The sequence below is a fragment of the Channa argus genome, chromosome 7, assembly GCF_033026475.1.
Source record: "Channa argus isolate prfri chromosome 7, Channa argus male v1.0, whole genome shotgun sequence".
Classification (NCBI taxonomy): domain Eukaryota; kingdom Metazoa; phylum Chordata; class Actinopteri; order Anabantiformes; family Channidae; genus Channa; species Channa argus.
The window spans coordinates 16,759,464-16,769,513 of NC_090203.1; the positions used below are offsets into that span (position 1 = coordinate 16,759,464).

Here is a 10,050-nt window from a genome sequence, read left to right on the forward strand (position 1 = left end):
GATTTCATCATGATAAGTCTGTATATTATTCATAGTGTAGCTTTACACTGATCAGCTCTGTGTGTGTGTGTTTTGCTTTATTGTGTACCTGCTGTGGATTTGGATGACTCAGATGCTTTTCCTCATCCTCACTTTTTTCTCCTCTGATTTTGTTCAAGGTCATCACTGGTGTATCCATGAACAGTTTGAATTCCCCTTGTCCTTGGTTTCTAAAATCATAAAGGTGTGCAAATGCTGTGGCCTGTGCGTTGGCACATCTATCTATCTATCTATCTATGCATCTATACCCTTTTTGTAAATGGCATCAAAAATCATTCATCCAATAATCCTTCTATGAGCGTCCAATGTTGAATGAATGATTTTCTGTTCAGCTTTTGAGTCCAAACCTTAGGCCTGGTAGTTATTTATATCCGCCAGTGAATCATATATTCTCATGCATGTGACGCCTGCGCAGTAGACAGCGTCAAAATCTGAATCATCGGTGGGGAAAGAGAGAGAGAGAGAGAGACGGAGTGAGAGAGAGGGAGAGAGAGAGGTGACTGTAGAGTGATGGGACCCGGCTGAGGAAAAGGCTGCGAGTGATCACTCTCCGAGCTGGTAATGACAGGTAAATGACGTTTTCTAAACAATTTTAATAATCTTCCCCACGATGTGGCAGCTGCCTCTGATTGTTGCTTGCATGTCAAGGATTTATATTTCCGCAAAGAGTGTTTTGACGGTGACATCCGTGCACATGATGTCCTCTTCCACATCTGGAAGTGGCTTCCAAGTGTGGAATCAAGTCGAGAAAATCTCTCTTTTAAACTTTGCGTTGTTATTTCTTAAATACACTTTGTTAAATATGACAATTCACAAGCGCTTCAAGCGTTTCTATTCCAGTCAGATGAAACAGAACTTCACCCATGTTCTTGTACCTACACACGTTGAGTGATTATTGTCCTTTCCAGGTGCTCTAAACAACTGTGATCAGCCTTCCTGTCTAAGTTTAATTGCAAAGCGTGCTGTGTGTCTCTTTGCGTCTAATGGGGGCTGGGAGGACGAGTGGATGAGGTCTGTTTTCAGACTGGCGTCACACATTACGCCTGTGTGTTCTCCTGCTGGGCTGGATGGTAATAATGGCGTTGAGCACCACGGCCAGCTCCCGGGTGATAGGACTCAGTAAAGGCAGGGTTACTGCATGTTTGAGTATTTCAATCTGATCACTTTCCTCATCATTGTTTTTAAAACGAACCCGATTAGGCACGAGACAGGGAAAGGTGTGTTTCGGGGGATGATTTGGGAGGTATGCTCTTATTTCTGTTACAGCTTTTCCTGTGTGTTGTGGTGGAGAAAACGTCAAAATATTTTTTACCATTTCCACTGTTTCTTTTGGTGGACTATTAAGAATGTTCCACTGCTGACACACTGCGTTACAGAAAATATTAATTATGATTATTTCAAATTCTGTATCTGTTGGTTGGTCAGTTTTGCCTTTTACATAAACAGCACTGTGTGTTTGTGTTGTGCTGGTGCACATAGGGTAAAGGGCACAGATTCTTTATTTTAGGAGAACTGATGCCAATTTTGTCTTATTTCAAAGCATGTTGTTGTTGTTTTTTCCTTTAAACATATAAAATACATTTGCTGCTAAATGTTACGCTTGATCGAGTATTTATGACAGCAGCTAGACATCATCAACAATCTGGCATATCTGTGTTTGCTTTCATTTGGAAGGATGATGAATACTTATCTTTCGTAACTCTGGGTGAAGAAAGACTTCACAGCATCACACTTTAGCCAGATGTTCATGTTCACAAATAAAGCAGTCGTATGAGTAACATGATGTACCAGGGAACAACATGTCCCCTCTTAAAGCAGCATTTCACTTATCATCCTTATATTACTTTACTTGACTGAATCCGTGTGGTTTTCCAAAGCAGTCACACTCCTGGACACTACTTCAGGACAATAAGACACCACATTAGCAGACTTGCTTACTTACTTACATTTTTAATTGTGCCCTATGAGAAAAAAAATTTAATTTCAGATTTTTGAGCCACATAAACAAAAGTCCTTTTGCTTGAATTGACAAATACCATTGTGTAATGTCAGGTATTTTCTGTGTTAAGAATTGTGTAATTTTAAGTTTAAACAGCAACTTCACTAATTTTCAACTTGCTCCCCTTGGCTTTAGTTTAGGGTGTAAATATGCAATAATGCTTAAAACTTCTCTCTGACTTCTCTATATTACAATATCTCTCTTCTTCTGGCTGAAAAATGCCTCCAGATGACATCACTTGAAGAAACCTTCAGTTCAGATTATGTCAACTCACTATGGAGGTTGTGATCGTCGTCAACCTGCTTTTCCAGAGCTCCCCCAGATGATATTATCTGAACTCCTAAAGATGTAAAACTCCTCTGGGTGATGTTGTCTGGAGGCATTTTAATATAGGGAAGTCAGAAAGAAGTTTGAAAGCATTATTGTATATTTACACCCTAAACTAAAGCCATGGGGAGCAAGAAAATTTGGTGAAGTTGCCCCTTAAGCAACACAGCCTGGACGTTAAAGATGCTCTTTTGTGTGCAGGCCTCTCAAATTTCCCACCATTTAACAATCTACATCTACCATTACGACTACACACTCTGTAACAGCAAATTGCACTAATTCTGTTTACTCCAAAACTCGTCGATCTAAAACTGCAATTGTAGTTCCTGGATTGGTTTACCACAACATGCTTCTACACACAAACCAGATCTAAGAGGTGTGTAAAAACTGGTATTATATTTTACATTGCATCATCCATTAGAATTGGCTCATTTACATATCTATCACGATGAACCAGAGGGCATATTAGGGCACTGGTTGTGCGTAAGGACAATTTTTTAAATTAGTTGCAACCTGTAACGAGCACACTGCACTGCTTTGAAACTGTGACATACTGTAAATTTGTGTTACTGGGATCTAAGCCTTGCCTTTTTACTCCTCAATGGCATTTACGAGACATGGCAGTTAATGTTTCATTCCCACCTCTATTTCCCAGTTATGGTGTAACAGAAACAGCAGTTGAGATTTAGTGCTGATGACAAACACTCCAAACAGTATGTGTTTTTGTAGAGGCACTGAACTGTGTGATGCCTTTGGGTTTTAAACAGGTACTGGGGGAATTACAAGTGTTAAAGAATCTATCCTAGAATCTATCCTAGATGAGGTATTCTCTCTATTTTGATGTCAATGTTTCATATACAGGCACCAGGAAAAATAAAAGCACTGTTGCAATTTTCTGGTTTTCTGCACAAATTGGTCAATAAATATGACTTGATCTTCACTAAAGTCATAGATATCAACAAACACAATAAGTATAAGCTTCTAACACACATGAGCTTTTATTTCTTTTTTCAACACATCCATGAAACCTACAAAGTAATAAGTAGAAGTAATGTCAAAAAGTCATGTCGACACTAGGCCTTTGCTGTCATTAAATGTCAGCTGGAGTCAAGTGTTAACAAGCATGGAGTCAAGTCAATTAACAGAGAATGAAGGTGTGGTTTCAAAATACCTTGACGTATACATTCACAGGCAGCATCAGTTGATGTAAGACATGCCTTGCAAAAATAAGATCTCAGAAGACATCTATTAAGAGGTGTTGGTTTGCACGTAGCTGGAAAAGGTTACAGAGTAGTCAAAGACTTTAAACATTTATCAGTACACAAGATATAGACATAATGTCTATAAATGGAGACCTTTTGGTACTGTGGCTACTCTCGATTGAAGTGAGTGTCCAGCCTAGATCACTCCATAGGAAGAACACTAAAAGTAACAGCTAAAGGTTTGAAGGATTAATTGGAGCTGGATAACATCACTGTTCATAAGTCAGTTATATGCAAAACATTGATCATGGTATGGTGTCCATGGTAGGACACAAAGGAGGAAGCTATTGCTCTAAAAAATAACATTGCAGCACATCTTAGGTTTGCCAAACACGCCGATGGTTCTCCATAAGATAACTGGGGAGAAGTCAGGGACAGAAGAATCAAAGGTATAATTAGTTAGGAAGAAATCACAGCACTCGTTATGTGTATGTAAAAAGAGGTGGTGGTGGTGGGAGCAAAATAATTTAGGGAGGCTTGGTGACAGGACAATGTCAGGGTGGCTGTGTGCAAGTTGAAGCGCAGAAGCAGCTGGGCGATGCAGCAGGACAATTACCCTAAACACTAGATAAATCTACTTCAGAATGGCTTCAGTGAAACATTATCCGCCTTTTGGAGTGGCCCATGTCAGATCACCCTTAATTGCCAATTTCTGCAGAACACCAGGACATTGTAAACAGTGCCAATACTTTTTCTTGTCACTTTGTATGATGTCTTCAAAAAAAGCTGACTGTCTGGGACTGTTTTTAACTGTCGGATCATTGTTCAAAAGCTCTTTTTCTTTATATTTTATATATTAGTGCCTGTATGTCGCAACACATCTCCAAACTTCTTAAAGCTTACAATGTTGCTTCTCATTCACACAACCACTCACACACAGATGGCGGTGGGTGGCATATCCAACCCACCGGGAGCAACTTAGGGTTCAGTGTCTTGCCAGGAGGGAGCGGGAATCGAACCACTGAACCAGAGTATATTTTTAATCATCTTAAAAATATTGCAAAATTACAGATGTTTACCTCTGGACAACACAAAGACACTGATGCATGTTTATATCTTGCAGACTGGACTGTTTCCAATCTGCTGTCCGCTTTAAAGGTAATAAGTCAGTGACAGTTGGTTCCATCTGAGAGGACCAGTTGTTAAAATTATTACGGCCATAGTTTGTCAGTAGTTTTCCTTTACTTGCTTTGCTTGGTTTACTAGATGTGTTAAACAAGTCTAGTACACATGCAGTGTATGAACACTCCTGCCTGAGGATCTGAGAACAACAGGTTCTGATGTTTATTAATGCACAATAAAACCTAGCTCTTTGTGGCTATTCCTTTATTGAGTATTTATTTCAAATCATTAGCCCTTAATGTTTTTTCTACTTGCCACTGTCTTTTGTCTGTTTTAAATTTGTAATGAGTTTTATTGGTTTGTATTATGTTTCACTGATCATTGTCCTTCATCTTGTATTCTTCTTGATAAATTAGTTAATATTGCAGGTTACTCATCCTTTCTCTTTCTGCCGCTGACATGGTACTGAATCTTTAGAGAATGACCAATGTCATATTTCATGGCATATTTCATACGAGCAAACAAGGAGAGTGTGTCATAAATCTCAATTTACTGAGCCGTCCATGCCTTCAGTACAAAGTTACATAATTTTCTGGCACTGTGTGTGCGGGAACTGTACATTCTTGTTTGTACAAATGTTTAAATGTATAGTATATGTGTGTGTCCATGTTTATGCAAGGATACAAGCCGAAAGGAGTTTGTCAACAGACCTTGTGGGTGGTTGCTCAATGCTTTTGTGCATTCATGCAAGTGCGTATTCTTTTTTTGTTTGTGTGTGTGGGTCTGTGTATGTGTGTGTGTGTGTGTGTGTCTGCTCATCCAGGTAGACAAATGTGAAGGATGACTTCCTGCTCAGAGATCTGTGGGTCGGAGTATAGTGAACAAGCTCAAGCAAGCGGGACCTACCAGCAGTATGGAGTTCGTTCCTACCTACACCAGGTACAACACAGACACACACACACACACACACAGACACACACACACATACTCATAAAAAGTCATTCTTGTCAACCACAAATCCTTTATATTCACCTTCTTGTATGACACTTAATAGTTTCTTGTTTGAAACTTTGGATTTGATAGTTTGTGGGTTTCAGTTCCCATATCCGAACTGTAAAACATCTCTCTAATCTCCAATCCAGTTTTATGAGGAGTGCACGGCTTCTATCTGGGAACGTGATGAAGATTTTCAGATTCAGAGATCGCCTAGGAGGTGGAGCTCTTTACTCTGGAAGGTGAGGTTAATCTTCACTTTGCTCAAAGAAAACCATATCTCATCAGGTGTTTGTTACTTAATGCAAAACATTGGAAGCAATAATTTTTCTTCAAAACAAGTTTTGCTCTGCAGAAATCTGTTCCCTCTTCAATCCTGCAGCATCTCTTTTTTCCACCAGGTCTGTCTCGCGTTCGGCAGCTTGATTCTGTTTGCAGGCCTCATCGTTGTTTTGGTGGGTTATGCCACTCCAGCCAGGATCGAGGCATTTGGCGAGGATGACCTCCTTTTTGTTGACAGGTGTGTGACTAATACCATATAATCATGGTAGGTTCTTATTCATATTTACTATTTCATGCTCAAAACTAATTAACCATCTTTTGAACAGCCATGCTGTCAGTTTCAACCGTGCACTAGATGTATGTAAGCTGACTGGTGCTGTGCTGTTCTGTGTGGGAGGAACCTTCATGGCTGTGGGTCTGCTGTTGTCTGCCTTTACCAAAAGCTACTCCAAAGAAGAATTGTATCTGCAGCAGAAATTTAAGGAGAGGTTGGCAGATCTACATGCTACAGTTGGTAAGATTTCATACTCCACATTTGTGCCTTATGTGCTATATAGTGCACATAGTTCCCAAATGTTGCATTTTATTTTATTAATTTTCTTAATTTTACTGTTATACTTTACTTGTTTTTCATGAATATCCCTCACACAGTACAGTAACAAAAGTGCTCTGCCACAGGTACCCCCATTATGAGAGCACCGACACCTGGGGAGGGCAAAGTGCCGGTCACGCTTTCCAAAGTCCAGAACATCCAGCCAGCAACCACAAAGTCGGACACCTGACAGATATCCAGATGAAGTCATAAAGCGTGTATGATATTTGACTAAAGTGTGGACTGTGTGTGAGTGCATACACACCTGTGTGCATTTTCTCTTTTGAAAGGTCAGCTTACATGACTCATTGAACTGGTCCTTTATTTTACTTTGCAGTGTTTGGTATTAAAACTTGATTTTAAGGTAGGTGCAGAGTTATTATAGCGAAGCAGTTTACGGTTGGTTTTTGAATGTCAGTTTTATGAAAATTACATTAAACTAGCAAAGCACATGCAGGTCTTGAGCTCTATCTAGAAAACAAACCACAGAAACAAATCAATAGGATACAGCCACTAAACATTATCAATGTTTCCATGGACTAATGTGGACTAATAAGGCAGCAGATATACTGTTATTTCAGATAGAGCTCATTAAAAGTAACTACATCTCCTAAACTTCTTTACAATTAATCTCCAAAAATCAGTATGTTTTACAGAGTAAATTTATTGCAACCAGATTGCTATTAACATACGAGGGTATTTGGGTAATTAAGTAATTAAGATAAATGACAAAAACATTGATACTGAACATATTGTAAAATGGTTTCTTCCACCAAAATAGCAAATCTTGCAGAACACAATCCAGTTTTTATGATTAAAGAATTCTTATATGTTTTTTGTTTTCAGGGAAAGATTGTAATCTGATTTAATAGATTATAAAATTTCACACTAACTTCACATAAATGTTGATTGTTTTGAAAGAAAAAAAATATGATCTCTGCCTAATGTCTAAGAGGACATGAGTGTTTGTAAAATACATTGTGATTACTGTCCGTGTGTCTTATTGTAAGTACTCTTTACATGCAACAACAAGCTAAGGGAAGCCGCTCACACACCATCAGATGAAATTAGACACAAACAAGTTAGGAAAGACCTGAAGGGTGGATTTCACGCTGACATTTCCTTCTGTCTTCATAGGTCTCTAACATTGTCTGCAGCAGTAAATCATCAGACAAAATCGATAGGAAAGAGAACAGAGAAACAAATGAAAGTGAATTTGGTGACATTTTTTGGTTTGTTTTGTTTTCTTAAACACATCATTGCCCATTTTCTTCCTTTTTTGTCTCTTTTACCATTTGACAAAAACATGGAAGTAGACACACATCTATCCATCCACCAATGAAGAGTTTGGCAATATTTTAAATCCAAATGTTATTCGATACACCAAACATGAGAAGGTAAAAATGTGCTGCATTAAGATGTTGCGTGTTAAAATAAAGTTGGACCAAGATGCAAAGAGACAGAAGCCATGTAACAGATATGTTACATAACCGGGAGATGAGGGGAGAACAGACAGACACATCCCGTTTGACAGCACTATTTTTTAGACATTATTTTCAGTCTTTGATGATTTTCACAGGGTTTAGATATAACCACCTCCTTGTGCTTACATACAAAACTTGAACTTATACTGTATACGATATGTTGACTTTAGCTGGAGAATAGACAGTATGTAATGGTGTAGAAATTGTAAAATCGTGCAGCAGCAAAGCTTTTTCTTTTACAAGTTGCAGATACACATGCAGACCAGCGGCTGTGCAAGCGCAACAATAAGTGGGATGTCTTAGACACAGATACTGTGTGGGCGTACCCAAACTCACCTGTCATTGTGGTTCATGTAGGTATAGCAGGGCAAAATGCAAATGTTCTGGCTGATGTATTATAAAATGAGGGTGTGAAAATGGTAATAATAATAATAATAATATTACATTTAAGTTTTTGATGCCCTTTTCATTAAAAAACTAATTTCAAAGTCCTACAAGAGCAGTTATGAAAGGAGCAAGGAGCACTTCTTAAAAAGCTTTTGTGAAAAGCTAAGTCTTCAGGTCCTTTTTAGTCCATGCAGTCACATCAAGATACTCATGAAAACCACCGTTTAGCAAATGGACAGAGATTTGTTCAGGAATTATTGCTGACTGGAAGAATTAATGAAAACTAGAATAGACGGTTGCACATAAACACTTCTCAAGCTATGTACATTATTGGGCGTACATTATTCAACATGTGTGTCCTGTTGCCTTCAGGTGGAATCAGGTGTTTACAGAACTGAAGGAGAAACCTTTCATACAGATACTGGACGGATATATCCTCTTCACTGATTAGTGCAGTCCAATTTAATCCAATTTAAAAACAATTTAACATTGAATTATTTATTGCTTTAAGCCAGCGGCCTACATTATATGGGCTGGAGAGTGAGAAGATAATGGCTTGTTTACATTTTAAGCATCCAGTGCATTTGCTCTAAGGATATAGTCTCGAAATCCGAACAGCTTACTTTGCTTTGCCTCATTTTAATACTCCAGTGAAGTAGGTCAGTAAAATATGAAACACAAATGGGCAAAGTGACATCTGAAACAGAAACCAAGTAGGTTTTATTTTTGAGTGTGCGTTTTTTATTTATTACAAGCTTTGCACAAGTTCAAAATCATACACTATACCCAAGTACAAAGAGCTGGTAATGCATATGTTTTGTTCCTTTTTGTATTATTTTATGGATCATGCATATATTTTTAAATACTGTGACAACTTCACCTTGTTTTCTGAGGTTTCTTTTCTTTCGTTTACCATTTAAATGAATTACACACAGCTAAAACACTTTGTAATGGTTAGAGCAATATTAAAGTGACATCAAGCTATTGTACATGTACTAGAATACACCAATACTGCAGGCGCTTACGCTAGATACAGCATAAAACAACTATTCCTTTGATTGGGTTAGTCTATGTAAGTTGACCTTTTAATGTCATTTCCAAAGGCTCCACTCTCATTCTTCCTCTTTTACTTTAAAAAACATAAGATTTCAGATCATTTGATCAAATACAACAGAAACACAAAGCTATTACCGTAAAGAACAATATCACAATTAAGATAATTTCAAGGAATTTACCCAGCTGCAAATCCACAGTACAAGAAGAAGAAATGCTAAATGAGCTGTTATAAACAAAACTCCCAGTGTGTCCAGAAAATTAGTAGTAGACCAATAAATATGCTGACTAGTAGCTCCATGTTGTCAATTGTGAGTTTATTTGTTTGTTTTCGCTAACTGACCAAAATGAAGCTCTGCATTACAATCCCCAAATCCATTATGGCAATTTCTTTGCCCTGAAAGTGAAAAATGCTCTCTCACTTCTGATCTAATTTCCAACATTGTTTTCTCATGTACCAGTAAATAAAAGGTACAGTATAATGTACTTGGAGATTGGATTGGATTTAAAAAAGATATATTCTGTATACCTGCCCACATATGCAGGGTGTCTATTTTTCAACACAATAAA

General features: G+C 38.0%; 1 protein-coding gene across 2 annotated transcripts; it reads left to right on the plus strand.

Annotated features, from left to right (window-relative positions):
- Positions 1-468: 468 nt before the first annotated feature.
- nrsn1 (neurensin 1) lies at positions 469-9,774 on the plus strand. 2 transcript variants are annotated; one of them, XM_067511320.1, is made up of 6 exons: positions 469-607; positions 5,513-5,628; positions 5,832-5,924; positions 6,084-6,202; positions 6,291-6,478; positions 6,643-9,774. In XM_067511320.1, exons 2-6 carry the CDS (start codon positions 5,530-5,532, stop codon positions 6,744-6,746), a joined length of 603 nt encoding a protein of 200 aa, XP_067367421.1. In that variant the 5' UTR covers positions 469-607; positions 5,513-5,529; the 3' UTR covers positions 6,747-9,774. The 2 variants fall into 2 exon arrangements, with proteins under 2 accessions (XP_067367421.1, XP_067367422.1); XM_067511321.1 differs by lacking the exon at positions 469-607 and adding an exon at positions 1,082-1,282.
- Positions 9,775-10,050: the final 276 nt, after the last annotated feature.